The sequence below is a fragment of the Lingula anatina genome, chromosome 10, assembly GCF_051362555.1.
Source record: "Lingula anatina isolate TDL-2025a chromosome 10, LinAna3.0, whole genome shotgun sequence".
NCBI classification, from domain to species: domain Eukaryota; kingdom Metazoa; phylum Brachiopoda; class Lingulata; order Lingulida; family Lingulidae; genus Lingula; species Lingula anatina.
This window is the reverse complement of record NC_141776.1, coordinates 2,340,581-2,356,512: the sequence shown is the minus strand read 5'-3', so window position 1 is coordinate 2,356,512 and position 15,932 is coordinate 2,340,581. Positions and strand designations below refer to the sequence as shown.

The following is a 15,932-nucleotide window of genomic DNA, read 5'->3' as shown; positions in this document are numbered from 1 at the left end:
AAACTTTTATATTACCAAATACAAAAATAAGGTAAATATTAAATAAATCAAATAAAAAGCTCAAGGTACAAAATAATAATAATAATAATAATAATAATAATAATAAATTATAATAATAATAAATTATAATAAATATGGGTAATTTCCGACCTTGAAATTTGGGTAACTTTTCCTTTATCGCCAGGGTTTCTACCCTCCGCCAGGTCCACAGATATTTGAACAGAACACTAGATACACGTTTTGTCTGGCTATTCACTAGCTGTGAACTAAAATTTTCCTGAGCAATACTGTTCATTTAGCTTGGTAGTTGGATCAAACATGAAAATTATCAAACACGAGCTGAAATATTTCAGCTTGTGTTTGATAATTTTTATGTGTAAAATTTTCCTGTTCCGAAAAAATTGTCCTAAGCATTATGGGGAATGGACTACGGTTTCTATCAGACTACCATTCTTGTCACATCAGTCCAAACGCGACCTGAGATGTTACCGCCATCTAGTGACTGCATCTTGTATTAATCATAAGACAAGGCGTTACATTATGTGTATGCTCAAAATGGGGCTCCTACAAAACAGAATGCGTTAAGTGAACGAGGGCAACAGAATGCTTTAGGTGAGCGTGGACAACACAATCTGCGCCCTTCACACAATACCTGTAGAGAAACAGAACAGATCGACGACGCTGCATGAATAGTGGGCCCGCATTTTAACCTCTGCCAGGGCTGTAGATGAATTATGTGCACTTGTAAAAATGTGATATGAATAAACCAGAGACATATCTGTGAATATCTAATGAAAAATCAATCTGTGGCCCTGGTAGAGGGTACCCGCTTTACACTATCAGCGCTTACGAGACTGCAAAACACATGCGTTATACGATAGTTTAGCGTATTGTGTACATAAAAGGATTTGTTGAGTCTATCAAACAAGGGCTCATTCCAAATAAAACTATCGCTCTATCGATCAAAATCCGAGGGGACTCTCACTGAATGGTAGTCTTGTGTGCATGCCCATTTCCGGTGACACGTGCGACACCACACGCGACTAGTAGGAACAGGTTAACTGCGCACGGGCGTCATTATATGTAGAAATGTGTATTCAAATGCCAGGTGCATAAAGAATTTAAGCCTAGATTGCAAAATAATACTTCTCTTGAAAGAGTGAAAATACTGAACAATTCTCGTTTTAAACAACATGCATCTTACTTTAAGTGTGGTTTATATTTTGTACAGTGTAGTATCACCTCATTTATATCATTATTTATTTCATTATTTATTATGTACCCGTATATACTCCATAAATACAACCATGTCAGCTCCGCCAGCTTCGGACATTTCTGCTTTTCAAATATTTTGTGAGGTTTTCGTCAAAATGGCGGTTGAAGTACATTATACACACATGTACATTCGCGTGTCTTGTCGTCTTTACAGGGTCTTAAAACTTCATTTTTAAACATGAGACGTTCGTCTTCAACTGCTTCGTCAAAAGCTCGGTAATCACCTAGGTATTCCTTGCCGTTAAAAAGCTGCGGGGGAATACTCAACGCGTCGTAACAGACCTGTAATTGCTAAGAACATACCAATAAACTCCACACAGGCAGCCATAATGGTTATGGCCAAAACGTAGCTAACGGAGGCACTCTTCATGGCGTACTACAGCAACCTGGAAAGACACGGGGGCATAGCTTTTATCTGTATCTCGCATACAATGGTCGGACGTTGAGTCTCGTCGGAGCCCTTTTGAGTATATTTTTATTAAATCTAATACAGAGAGAGAGAGAGAGAGAGAGGGGGGGGTCAAAGAGGTAGAAAAAGAAGCGAAGTAAGAAGGAACGAGGGAGGGGAGATGAAGAGAGATTATTTTCATGATTTCATCGACGCTCCACATCACAATTTCAATACAATATGAAATAACTGGTGGTAGAAGTAATTCGACTCCGATCATACATGTATTTGTTACTCACGACAGTCGGCCTTTACCATTATTGCGTTAGTTATGATATAAAATCGTAGCTAACCAAACACAGAACTGTATCACCTGTAATGTTGTTTATGATTAACAAACTATATACTGTTTGTATAATATTTCACTTACCTGACTAAGTAACAAGGAGAGAGCAAGAGGGTGTGGTCTGGTGGCGTTCTCAGCACACTGGTGGGTGTGACTGTCACGGGTGTGGGATAGGTGTGAGACAATACTCTGTCACCTGAGCGATATATCCCAGAACATCTCGAGCCTCAGTGATAGGTGTTCAAGGCATATGTCGTGAGAGGGTGGCAGTGTAGAGTTTAACATGCATACGGAGAGAAAAAATTCTCATTTCACCGTAAAACACCCCTTCAAACGAATAAAGCTAAATACTATCACATTCTCTAAATACATTTAGTAATGAACTCGGCGGCCAACTCCCGTCAACTGCTTTTACGAAAGGAAAATTTGTTTTAATGTTGTCATAATTTAGCTAAGAAGGTCAAGTTTTGAACAGTTTTCAATCAGCCGTTGCCACTGACCATTCTGCCAGTCTGAGCTGGCCATTCCCTCGAGTTAGGATATCTGTTGAACAAATGCGCAATGGCGTACCTGTTGCCGTTCAGTGACAAATACAACGTGGAATAAATATACTTTTTAATGATAATTCTTACAACGTGGTGGTCTCAGAATGTGCTATTAATATTCAAAATCATTCCAGTGCTTATTTCAGATTTAAAGGTGAAATGCATTTGATTCTAAATGGTACTTCTAATGAAAAGTTGGAAATGGAGAGGAAGAATTTAAAAAATCTAAAAAGATAAATAACACAAACTGCGCAATCAAATTATTTTGTTAGCCCATATATCCAGTCACACGCCCGTTAAAGTTTTTTTTTTTACTGTATGATGTAATGGCAGTCAGCAATTCATTTTCCCTTTTCTGTAAAATCACAAACTAAACTCACATATTTGTACATGAAAAGAAAGATATCAAAGAAATAATAAAACAAATATTGCTCATTTACTTTTGATTTGAGTTTGTGACCTCAGGTCCAAGTAGCTAATCCACGTGTAGTGTATGAGGAACGCGGTAACGGTGACTTGTATCCGCCTTCATGTGGATATCGCAGCGGTTGGAGGTAAAACCATAATGTCCCAGCGCTTACGTTAGTGTTACAATATACCAGCTGGTCTTAGGGTCTATTCCCACAACTTTAGATCGATCTATCACCGCGGGGAGTCTCACTAGATTACTGTCAGATAATCCCCCTTAAGTGTCCGTCCCCGCCTACTACAAGCTGTGAGGGGTAATTAACTTTCGTGTCCGCCCGGCTGACAGCTATTTAGCGTGAACCCCCAGGGAGTTAGGTCGATCTAAAGTAGGTCGATCTAATCTATGGAAATGGGGTGTTACAGTAAATACTGGTATTACTGACGATATTTTTAAAAACATTTCTTTACATCATATATGTAGAATACAAAAGATCGCGCAATCGTGTTACATGAACATTTGATTTAATGAGCGTAAAATCACTTGTCGCACTTTGTCATATTTTAAGAAACATCATTATTGCTCAAATAAAAGATTGTAGCTTTATTATACAGCGGTTTAACTTGTCTGTGAAAGTGCCAAAAAGAGTGAAAAACTAGTAATTAAACTGTTTTATGGATTATTTTACTTTCCCACTCCTACATTAGCGTATAACTTATAGTTATTTAACCAATATTATCACCTTCCAATATAACAGTTATTATTTCAGAAATATCCATTATAATGTGTTCATCAAATAAAGTTCATGCAGAGAGTTTCACTGTAATTCTTCTCTCCTTTTGTGTTAAAAATGATGTCGGCTGGTTAACGTCTGATACTTAATTTGTAGTTAATGAACATAGCGAAATGTGTTCACCTTGCCTCTACACTCCCCCACTACAAGCTGTCCTTTGTTATCAATGGCCACACCCCTTGGCTGTGAAACCTGTTGTGGACCCACCACATATCTCAACAGTTGACCATCTGAGGTCAGAACAACCACCCTGTAATTGAACTGGTCAGCGATGAAGATGTGCCCCACGCTGTCTGTACACACTCCCCAGGGGTAGTACAGGTATCCATCACCTGAGCCGCTCTCACCTGGTGTACCATACTGGAAAACTACATCACCCTGGGGGGTCACTCCATATACACAGTGTCCATTACAGTCACTCACCACAATGGTGTCACGACATGGGAGCACTGCAATGTATCGTGGGTCTTCACACATAGGAACACTTATCTTATTGATAAGATTGTACTGCACAGCGTCATACACACAGACACATTTATTGGTCCCATCACAGACAAGTATGTGTCCATTGTTGTCCACTGTAACACCCCATGGCGCAGACATGTCACCCTGACCAAATGTTTGGACATGTTTTCCGGAGGAAGAATACACTCGGCATCCATCATCACATGTAACCACTAGTCTGTCATCACTGAGCACGGTGACATCCCTGGGACCTAGTACATCAACCTGAAATATCACCTCATGAGATGGTGATAGCGCTGTTAGTTTATCTGATAACCAGGAAACTAAATATATTGTTCCACTTTGACTGCACGATATGTCCCATACATCTTTCATACTGCTATCAAGCTCACCCACCAAAGATGCAGTACTTAGCCATTCTAACTTATTCACGCGACCAAAGAAGTCCGCTGGAAGTTTTCCTTTACTGAAAGTGATCTCTATTGTTTTTACCTGTACGGTGGGTCTGACATTGTTCAGTTCTTTCATCCTTGCTTGGATATTTTTAGCGTGTGTCATCACCTCCGTGTGGGAGCCATGTTGAACAAGCTGTTTGGCAAACTCACATGTGCTGTGGATGGATACTTTCTGTAGTTGAACGCGATCTTTCTCAGTCTCGAGTAACTTCATGTGCGTTGCGGCGTGGTCTTTTGCTTCTGCTATCAACTGAGCAGAAATACGCTGAACCTCTTTTATAATATCCGCCTCCTGTTGTTGTATGTCGGTCACCGTTTTGTTTACGACGTCAGTTGTATATTTCTGTTGCTTAGATATTTCTGACTCTGCTTTTTCAAACAGTGCAATGTTCTTAGATAAATGATTAAAGGCACTATTTATTTTTTCTTTATGGATTTTTGCTACATCTGCAATGTCTACACAGTTGTGTTTGTTGTGTTTGGTGAGAATACAGTCACGACACACAACAACATCGTCATCTGTGCAATAAAAGATTAACTGTTGTCCTTTGTGTTTATCACAAAATAGTCTAGCGTCCATTTCTTCCTGGACTTGCTTATCGTGATCAGACGCTGATATTATTTTGTGTCCCCGCAGAATTTTTATTGCGTCATGCTGTTTTTGTCGACAGATCTCACATAAAAAATGTCTGCAGTCTTGACAGTAAAATTGAGCAACCTGTGAGTCACAGTTACCGCACATTTTGTCTTTATTCTCTGTTGTCAACATGAAGTCCTTCACCTTGGACAAAAAGAAGTTACGGACAAGTTTCTCTATCCCACCTGGTGGAACAGGCGCCTCCTGAAGGCACACTGGACACGTGATGTTGCCTCCCGTCCCACTTGCTGCTACGTGCTGGGCAAGACAAGCCAGGCAGAAAGTGTGATAGCATGGGAGGACACGCGGGTCCTCATACTCATGAAGACAGATGTGACACGTGAGAAAATTGTCACTGAAGACGTCGTACAACTTCTTAGATGCCATGACTTTAAACTGAGTTAGGTTCGAACACAGCCAAAAGTCTGTATAATTAGTCTCGTCACTTAAAAACGGCGCATTCTCTGTCATTGACTGGATTGTTTAACGCTGCAGCGCCTGTGTTATATACAAGAACACCAGGCCGTGTCACATGACTGTGTGATGAAATCTGTGCAAAGGACGGTGAGGGTTGCAAGGGTCGCCTACACTTTGATGACTGACGCACCGAAGAGTCTTAAATCACCTTCCAAAGGCAATGTGTTAAGGTTGGCCTGCATTTACAACTCTTTCAGTTATAGACAGCAAATGACCATTTTTACCAAATGTTCCTGTATGTCATGGAGCATCTCGTGCATGGTTTATTCCTTTATGAATATAATGTACCATGATTGTATAAACTGCAGAATAGTATAATTTCCAAGTCTTGTTTAAAAAGGTTCTTATTTCTGTATTATCCTCTCGCCACCCTCCTTGGACCCATGGACTGTTACAGAATCACCTGTTTTTATTAAATATTAACGTGTCTGTAAATTATATCTGGTAAACATGATAAGAGACAATGTTTGATATACGTACATGTAGGCAAGTGTAGCACAGTATAATCAGTTTGAGTTCTTTGTTTTAGCGCTCAGCCTGCTGTTCAGACACCACTTCCACCGACAGCGTATTCCGTTACGTTTCGGTATGGTGTCGGTAGTTTTCAGTATCTCATGTAGATCTTCAACGTGTGTAACAATCGCACACACACACACACACACACACACACACACACCGTCCTGGTTTGATAAAGGTAACGTGTTCAAGTATCCTTATCTGTTTAACTATCGATTGCTTCCCTGTATAATTAAAACGTTAGTGATTGTTTCCACGTCTACAAATATTGCAGACATTATTTTAATAATTAAAATGAATATTACGTCAAAGTAATATGGATTTTTATCTGCCAAGTAACTTTGTAAAAATTAATTAACTAAAATACCACTGATTTCCCTTTTGATTGCATCCCCTAACGCAGTTTCATGGGTTTGCGCTTTAAACGGTATTTTGATTAAAAAAAAGAAAAAAAAACCTGTAGTTTAATGAGCGAAAGATGTTTCAAGTGATTTTCCACTATCATTTCCTTCTCGGCAAAAAGAAAAAGAATATTTGCATTAAAATGTAATAGCCGATTAGGCCTATCAAGTTGAATTTAAAGCACGGGTAGATGGCTCATTCAAGCCTGCACTAACTGTAGACTTGGGTGTACGTGAGAACACACCTCACTCGTCCTGATAGCCGTAGTCACCTGAGCTGTACACCGCACCACGAGGTTCTTGATACAGGAGATAGCAGAACTGGGCTAGTTTATTAACCCAGACGCTGATTGTCTGCAAAGTTATTCTATGAAGGCTATCTGATAACATTTTGGTCAAGGACATGTTGTTTACCGCTCAATACAAAGACAGGAGAATGTCAATGATTAAGCAGTTATTACCTTACCCGCCCGCCACTACTAATGTCTAACATGTTATTTTATGGGGTTTTGGAACTTCCCAAATACTTTCAAACTCTAGTTTTTTAAGTCTGCACAAACTGTAGACTTGGGTGTACGTGAGAACCGACCTTACTCGTCCCACCACGAGGCACTTGTTACAAGAGATAGCAGAACTGGGTCCTGTAACTCGAAAGTATCGCTTTGTACCGTTCACCAATATAATCTCCACACTTGTTAATTAATTTGATTGGAGTCGCTTGCTTGTGCACTCGACTCGTTTTATGAGCTTACCTGTAATTATATAACGTAAGTGGACGTGTGCAATTTGAATAATGAAAATTAGTATGTACCGACAAATATTGCGACACTGATAAGAAATATGTAATGAAACCCTTTTGTATACTTTAGGTATTTTAACTTTTATATAGGCTCAGTAAATGCCAGCTTTACGTAAAGTCGCTCAAAGAAAACCCAAGGACACATAATGAACAGTTAAATGGTTTATTTGTTGACACTCTTTAACTACATCATTTACGTGAAGTCTGTAACTTCTCAACCATCACCCATGATTCGCTCCCGTCTCCTAGCTCCCCAGAGCGGGCTCCCTCAGTATCTCAATCTGAACTCCCAAGTTTTAAATCTGAACGTCTTATATACATATTTTTTATCAGTAGAAACGAGCTGCTGAATTCTATATAGGCTGATTTTCCCCATTTGATAGTTAGGCATTCCGAACAACAACAGGGTGATGCAGTAATCATGTTTAGAAGCCACAAATGCATGGATGAATAGCTCTGTTTACTTGCTGTTAATAAGGTGAAGAATCTTAGACATTAGTTGCCAACTGAAATATGGTGATTTACATACTTTGTTAATGTGTGATGTCATATGTCACATTTATTGTTGAGAATTACACCCTGGTTCTAACGCTTGTGGTGATAACATATCTTCAACTCTGATACTGTGTAGTGCTGTCTCTGGAAAACTTGGTGTTTGACTGGGTTCCCATACCAAGATCGATCAAATAGGTCCGATCCATGTCCGGAGGTTTCTTGCTAATTTTCTTTCAGCTTAAGCGGCTTAGATGTCTGGCACGCATACTGAAGCTGCCAAATGATAGTTAATTACTCCATGACAGTTTCAGTAGGCGTTACGGACATCTAAGCCGCCTTAGCTGATTACAATTAAGTGATAATCCCCTTGCAGAAAGATCGAGCCATAGTAAATACGATAATCTCTGGTAATGATCCGTCGTGAGCCTAAATCTGAATTCATACACACAAGCCTCAATAGTTGCTTTTTCATCATGAGGATTTTTACATATAACATTTATCTAGTAATCGTCCACATACCACATCAAATTGAAACCAAACAAAACACATCCTCAGAGGGAAAAGTTTATAGTGTAAAGAAAATAGGACCGAGCTCAGACCACATAATGTGCTAAAAACGTTTATATTACCAAATACGAAAATAAAGTAAATATTTAATAAATCAAATAAAAAGCTCAAGGTACAAAATAATAAGTATTGGTAATTACCGACCTTGAAAATTGGGTAACTTTTACTTTATCGCCAAGGTTTTTACCCTCCGCCAGGTCCACAGATATTTGGACGGAACACTAGATTGTTTGGTCTGGCTATTAACTAGCTGTGAACTAAAATTCTCCTGAGCAAAAATGTTTATTAACTCGGTAGTTGGATCATACATGAAAATTATCAAACTCAAGTTGAAATATTTCTGCATGTGTTTGATTATTTTCATGTATAAAATTTTCCTGTTCCGAAAGATTTGTCCTAAGCATTATGGGGAATGAACTTCGGTTCCTAGCAGACTACCATTCTTGCCACATAAGTCCAAACACGACCTGAGATGTTACCGCCATCTAGTGACTACATCTTATATTAATCATAAGCCAAGATGTCACATTATTTTTATGCTCAAAATGGGGCTCCTAGACAACAGAATGCGTTAGGTGAACGTGGACAGCAGAATGTGTTAGGTGAGCGTGGACAGCACAATCTGCGCCCTTCACACAATACCTGTAGAGAAACAGAACAGATCGACGACGCTGCATGAATAGTGGGCCCGCACTTTACCCTCTGCCAGGGCCGTAAATGAATTATGTGCACTTGTAAAAATGTGACATGAATAAGCCAGAGACATATCTGTGAATATCTAATAAAAATCAATCTGGCAGAGGGTACACGATTTACACTATCAGCGCTTTAGACTGTAAAACACGGGGGATGAACGATAGTTATACGTATTGTGTACATAAAAGGATTTGTTGAGTCTATCAAACAAGGGCTCATTCCAAATAAAACTATCGATCTATCGATCCAAATCCGAGGGGGCTCTCACTGAATGGTAGACGTGACACGTGCGACACCACACGCGACCAGTAAAAACAGGTTAACTGCGCACGCGCGACATGTAATAATGTGTGTTTAAAAAGAGTGAAAAATACTGAGTAATTTTCGTTTTAAAAATCCAAAATACAGTAAATTTATATCATGCTTTGAAAGGCGAGTTATAGTTTGTAAGTTTAGTAACGCCTCATTTATATTATTATTTATTTTTTTGTGCATTATGTACCGGTTTATAGCCCTATAAACCAGCTCCACCAGGCTCGGACATTTCTGATTTTCAAACATGTTTTAGGTTTTCGTCAAAATAGCGATTGAAGTATATTATAGGCACATATATATTCGTGTGTCTTGTCGTCTTTAGAGTGTCTTCAAACTTCATTCAGTTCAACTTTAGGAACTCCATAAGACGTTCGTCTTCAACTGCTTTCTCAAAAGCTGCGTAATCACCAAGGTATTCCTCGCCGTTAAAAAGCTGTGGGGGAGTACTCTTCTCTCCTGCACCTTCCCTCATGAATTTCTTGGCGGCGTCGTTTGATGAGACATCGATGTACTGTGCGTCGATCTTCTTTCCGCTGAGAACCATCTGTATCTTCTGTTGTTGTTTCTTTATCTCCAGGTTGCCTGACACGCTGCTGATGTACACACGGATCCCCTGTGTGGCCAGATGATCACATTCTGTAGAGAAAATAAAGAAGAAAAGGAATCTGGAACCCGAGCACATGGCTTACGACATGTCAACATTTATTTGATAAATGAATGAAGGACATTTAATAAAAGTAAAATATTATCAAAGTAAATACGTGCTCAATGCCATTTGTTTTGTTTCCATATATAGTCAATCTCCTCCCTGTCTCGGGTTGTGTCACTGTTTTACGATTTCTATCAACCAGCAAACAACGTCAATTTTTCCTATGGTCAAACATTTAACATTTACTTTGTTCCTTTCACTTATCCTGTTATTTTGAGAGTGAATGACGACAGACCTGTACTGGCTAAAAACGTACCAATAAACTCCACACAGGCAGCCATAATGGCTATGGCCAAAACGTAGCTAACGGTGGCAGTCTTCATGGCGTACTACAGCAACCTGGAAAGACACGGGTGCATAGATTTTATCTGTATCTCGTATACATTGGTCAGATATTGAGCCTCGTCGGAGCCCTTTTGAGTATATTTTTGTTAAATTTAATTGATGGGTTTATCCGTTGTAGTTATAGGCCTCTGATCTAAAATGCATAACGATTTGTACAATTACAGAAGACATATACAATCAAGGTCACATGTGTACATACAGAAATAGAAGTATTTACCTATTACTTATTATTAATTATAATTAATTTTTTACCTATCCCGACGGTCAACATTGTTATCTACAACCTCCACCCTCCCCTACCACCTGCCTTCATGTTTGAGTTGTCCTTATTTTTCATTTGTGCCAACTTTTTTGCTTCAATAGTTGTTTTTGTTTATCATTTTCTTTTTAATTAATCTCGGAGATACTCATTAAATTATTTTAATTTTTATATTTTTATTTGTAGCCTTTTATTTTCATTTGTGCCAACTTTTTGCTCCTATAGCTGTTGTGATTTCTGATATTTTTCTTAATAATTCTTGGTAACACTCATTAACATACTTTATTAATTTCATATTCAAATTCTTCAGAATTTGCGACCATGTAACAAAACAGATATAGACTGTGTTTCAGTCCTTTCGGTCATTTTTTACCTTCAGCTGTGATAATTGACCTCTGCCAAGATGACCTCAGCCAAAGCCATTATTTGTATAATATTGACCCATTTTAATATAAACTAAACCAGCTTTCTTGTCTCAGTTCTACTTGCTGAGGGGGTACATAAGAGCGCATTCAGAACAGATCCGCGGATCAAATATGGCCGCCCCACTTGAATGCTTGTCGCATAATCCCTGCAGGGAATCTATTCAGTGTCTAAATGGGAATTAAGCGACAAGCTTTTTAGTGGGTGGCCATATTTGAACCGCGGATCTGTTAGTCCGCTTTTCTGAATGCCCCCCCCCCCCCCCCCCCCCCCCCGCTGTACTAAATCTAACCGTAGCCTGGGTATCGTGAGGCCCCTACTACTGCTATGCTGTACTGTACAAAACATTAGAAACACAATGATATGAAACAAACAGACTGCAGGTACAGCCTCAGTTGGCTTTCATGATATCATCAGTGCTCTACGACACACATTCAATGCAGGTGCAATGTACCAGTATGAAATGTTTATTGGATCTAATGGACCAGCATGTACGGGTTCTGGTGGAAATCTACATTTGGACGAACATGTAACTACATAATTCCGACTGACCTCTTAATATTAACCCCTGAATAACAACACGATAAATATGTAATTAGGAAATATTTCACAATATTAACTACTGAAATACAACACGATAAATATGAAGTAAGGAAAGATCTCTTAATATTAACCACTGAGCAACAACACGATAAATATGAAATTAGGAAAGATCTCACAATATAAGTACTAAACGACATCACGATAACTACATAATTTGGAGTGACCTCAAAATATTAAACCCTAACCGACATCATGATAACTACATAATCGTAGCAGTGCACAATTTTCCTTCATGAACAGTATGTAGATAAAATAATAATAGTAATGGTGGTTTCTTGTTCAAGTTCGGATGAGAGAAACTATTCTCTTACCGCTTGGTCAGTAGTACAACAGTGGCAGTTGGTTGAATCGATCATACATGTATTTGTTCTTCACGACAGTCGGTCTTCTTCATTAATATTGCGTTATTATTTACAATATGCCAAATTTTACTTATCAAAACACCATGGTGTAGCACTTGCGGATATGAATTTGTTATTAATGATAAATAAAAGATATGTGTTGTGTATATTGTGCCACTTACCTGAACTAGGAAAAGAGAGGAAGATTCTGTAGTTCTGTGTCGTTCTTAGTGAAGTAGAGGGTGCAACTGCCTCAAATGGTCGTTATCTGCCACATGAGATATGTTATAGTCCGTAAGGTGTCCCTCGGTATCGTTTCAAACCATTTCCAAAATTGGGATGGTAATGTGTGTGTATAAATCTGGGGAAAAAGACTTAAATAATAAATATTGAAGACCGTTTACCACGCTAAAATTACTAATTATTTGTAAGCCGTCATTTAAAGCATAACTAATTGTTGTTGTAGCCGCGGAAGAATGCGTACAATTTATACCTTCTGGACCAATAGGAAGACTTTAATTGGCGGTAATGAGGTTCATACGACCTTGAGTGGACTGTGTCGTCTGCTGAGCTGTACTCACCAACACTCTCCTGACACTTCGCATTGTCTGCTGGTTGGTGCTGACATACAGTAAAGTGTGTTTGTAAATGTGCGCGTGTGTGTAAATGTGCGTGTGTGTGTGAGTGTGTGAGTGTGTGTATGTGTACTGGGGTTTTTTTCTTGATCGATTTTGGCCTTATATTGACAATAACATCAAGTTGTATGCCTCTGTTTGGCTTTTCATAAATCAGATCATGATGGATTTCATTATTTTAATAAAGAATTATCTTCAACCAAGTGTGCAGAAACAGCTTTCTCACTATTTTCTCTCGACCGTTGCGTCCACGCCAAACAGGCCCTGCGACGTTTACTTATTCAAATACAGATAAAAGCACTAAAAAAAACCCGAAATAAGCAGAGAATTGAAATCTTCACAGAAAACCATCTGACAAAGAACTGTATAGATCGCGGTGGTAGCGTTATAATAACGACCTGGGTTTGCTGCGGTATCTCCCAGGTCTAATAAAACGTAAAAGTATTCTCCAAACTCAACGCATGGGCTGTCTTCTCTAAAGCATTTACCTCTTGCATGCTTCTGTAAGAATTGCAGCATCCCATTTCAGACGACCAGGCACAATGTGACGTCCATGATAAATACTCTTTGTGACAGTTGAATGTCTCTGTGATCTTCTTGTCATCCTCAAAACCCTGTGTGAGACCCTTTGAGCGACTAAAGCAAAGCCAGTCAAATTTTAGTGTACCAAAATTCAGAACGTTTAAATTGCCTTTATATCTTTCTTTATCACATTTTTCGTAGTTTGTGTTTTATTTTGGAAGTCATCTTGGTCTTTATTGTTTATGGGCCTATTTTATTTTATTCCCATAGCTTTTATCAAAGAATTAGAAGTTTGTGCTTTATTTATTTTTTGGTCTTAGTGCACATCCCTTATTAAATGTAAATGTTTTTTTAATTACATTTAATGTACAACTTCACCTAGGGGGTAGGTATGCGTTAATAAACCTATTATTATTACTAATTATTATTTCGCGGCGCTAGATGTTAATTGTCATAAATACCGTAGCCCCTGAAATGTGCTCAGTGAACATTCAAATATTTCAAGCTATCCCCGGCAAACACATAACGTTTTATAACGCTACCATAACGAAGCCATAACGTTTTTTTTTTTTTTTTTTTTTGTAAAATTAACGTTATGGTAACGTTATAATAACGTTATGTGTTTGTTGGGTTTCTGGTACTCAGGTCACGTGACCACGCATCTCCTGAGTTAAGATCACATTTCATTTTAATTCTGTAATAATAAACATTTCTGTAACCATACAATGTACCCAGTATTTATTATTCTGTTTTATCCAAATTCAAATACCCATGGCAACAAGCATAATACAAATACCCGTGTCTCCCAATGTTATTACCAGTATCAAAGCCCCGGTTTGTAAACTTCATTATCAAGATTCTTCATAAAGCTATTACACTGGCGTTGTTTAGTTTATGAAAACAAGCTCATGTTATATCCATAATACTTCTCCTCGACCCAATACTTTGTCATGACTTGCTTCAAAAGCTCCCTGTCTACTCTCTGATAGAACTGCCTAGCTTCATCGTCAGACGACGTTTGATTTGCACGATGTGAAGGCGGGAGTTGGATCATGTCGTCTGCGCCCAGGAGAATGAGAGTGTTTTTGAGGTCCTCTGCCATTGTCTCAAAATACACAACGAGATCATACTCCATTTTGCAAGGAGCGCAAAACGTATTGAATTCATTCCAATGGATATTTGGACGTTGGAGGATAAAATGCAGAAAATCTTCAAATGTAACTGTGCGTGTTTTATTGCCGTCTTTTGTGCGTCTTCTTTTTATGTTAAATTTCTCCAATGCACATCTAAACATCCCGCGTGGTGGCACCACCTGTTCCTTGTACGCTGACACAAGACGTACCAGAGGGTGACGGACTGTCATTATTTTGAGGTAACTGTTTACACGACCATGGATACCAGAATCAGTGTACGTCTTAAGTTTACGTACGTATGGTTCGAAATACGGGCGAGGCATTTGGTTGTATTCTACAGAAGTGTTCATCTGTCCATTCAGTTTGAAATATATCTTAAGCCAGGATCTGCTGGCTGTCTTTGAGATTGGACACAGAATTATCCGGTAGATGTCGTCAACGTAGTTTCTGTCAGGAATTTGTTGTTTGGACACACTAATGGGCGCTTCTTCTACAATGGGTTCATTCAGATCCTTGCACATCTCATACATCCTTTGCCTTCTTCGGTTTATAGTGTTCACCCATGCCCTAGGAACTCTATCCCAGTGAAATTTCTGAAGGAGAGAAGAACGATAACTGTTTAAAATTTGTTTTGCTTAACCGTCGCTTAAGAGACCATATAGGTTTTTTTATCTTGATGCGTAACAGGTCCAGACACTGCCAGTGGAGCTAGATAGAGCTAGATACATGTAGAAAGAAAAGCGAACGTTAGAGGTTAGGCCTATATTTCATATTTCAAAAAAAAAAAAACTTCACCAGCGATTTTGTGAAAATTATGAGACAAAATCTACTCAGCATATAGTAAAGTATATGAAAAAAACTGGTGATAATCCTCTTGAAGAGTTGCGTCCCATAAAACTTCGCTAATGCAACGTTCTTTTAATATATTCGTAGCGCTTCGATCAAAATAACAGCAACGATTTCATCAAATAATGATTTACATATTTTATTGCATGATGTTTTTTGATTATTAGTCACTGTCGTAAAAAAGTACATGTACTCAAGCTAAAATGAGAGAGCCTCCTTAAATTTAGAAAGTCAATTTTATCATCAATTAACTATGGTCAAAACTAGTACAGGACATACGCCATCATGAAGACTAACATATGGCATTTTTAACAGAACTAACAAGGTTTACTATTACATTCTGATTCTCGTCGTGCGTTTATCCCAAATATATAAGAACCTTATCCAGTCTCTCTCATACATGTAAAACACAGTATCTGAGTGTGTGTCAAAAATCGAAAATTAATTTAAATGTTACCTGCTGAATAATTCTGGACAAATAACTAGTGCTCTCTTTAACTTCCCTGCTTGGATTCAAATGTGGAGTGATAGAATCTGGAA

General features: G+C 38.5%; 3 protein-coding genes across 3 annotated transcripts; all 3 read right to left on the bottom strand.

Annotated features, from left to right (window-relative positions):
- Positions 1-1,516: 1,516 nt before the first annotated feature.
- Positions 1,517-5,792, bottom strand: LOC147759362 (uncharacterized). Its single transcript, XM_086997414.1, has 2 exons — positions 3,888-5,792; positions 1,517-1,566 (listed from the first exon to the last, which is right to left on the bottom strand). Exons 1-2 carry the CDS (start codon positions 5,779-5,781, stop codon positions 1,517-1,519), a joined length of 1,944 nt encoding a protein of 647 aa, XP_086853540.1. The 5' UTR covers positions 5,782-5,792.
- A 2,670-nt stretch (positions 5,793-8,462) lies between these two features.
- On the bottom strand, positions 8,463-12,573 carry LOC106172497 (SH3 domain-binding glutamic acid-rich-like protein 3). Its single transcript, XM_086998198.1, has 3 exons — positions 12,439-12,573; positions 10,542-10,624; positions 8,463-10,212 (listed from the first exon to the last, which is right to left on the bottom strand). Exons 2-3 carry the CDS (start codon positions 10,606-10,608, stop codon positions 9,917-9,919), a joined length of 363 nt encoding a protein of 120 aa, XP_086854324.1. The 5' UTR covers positions 10,609-10,624; positions 12,439-12,573; the 3' UTR covers positions 8,463-9,916.
- A 1,732-nt stretch (positions 12,574-14,305) lies between these two features.
- Positions 14,306-15,076, bottom strand: LOC106172478 (carbohydrate sulfotransferase 9-like). Its single transcript, XM_013553212.2, has one exon. The coding sequence runs from the start codon at positions 15,074-15,076 to the stop codon at positions 14,306-14,308; it is 771 nt and encodes a 256-aa protein (XP_013408666.2).
- Between the last annotated feature and the right edge of the window lie 856 nt (positions 15,077-15,932).

What these genes read in the sequence shown, in the direction of transcription:
- LOC147759362 (XM_086997414.1), bottom strand. Translation starts at nt 5,781, where the DNA reads ATGACAGAGAATGCGCCGTTTTTAAGTGACGAGACTAATTATACAGAC. An exon ending in ACAGCTTGTAGTGGGGGAGT is followed by an intron (nt 1,567 to 3,887) that starts GTAGAGGCAAGG and finishes GTATGTTCTTAG; the next exon opens with CAATTACAGGTCTGTTACGA.
- LOC106172497 (XM_086998198.1), bottom strand. Translation starts at nt 10,608, where the DNA reads ATGAAGACTGCCACCGTTAGCTACGTTTTGGCCATAGCCATTATGGCT. An exon ending in TGCCTGTGTGGAGTTTATTG is followed by an intron (nt 10,213 to 10,541) that starts GTACGTTTTTAG and finishes TTTTCTCTACAG; the next exon opens with AATGTGATCATCTGGCCACA.
- LOC106172478 (XM_013553212.2), bottom strand. Translation starts at nt 15,076, where the DNA reads ATGTATGAGATGTGCAAGGATCTGAATGAACCCATTGTAGAAGAAGCG.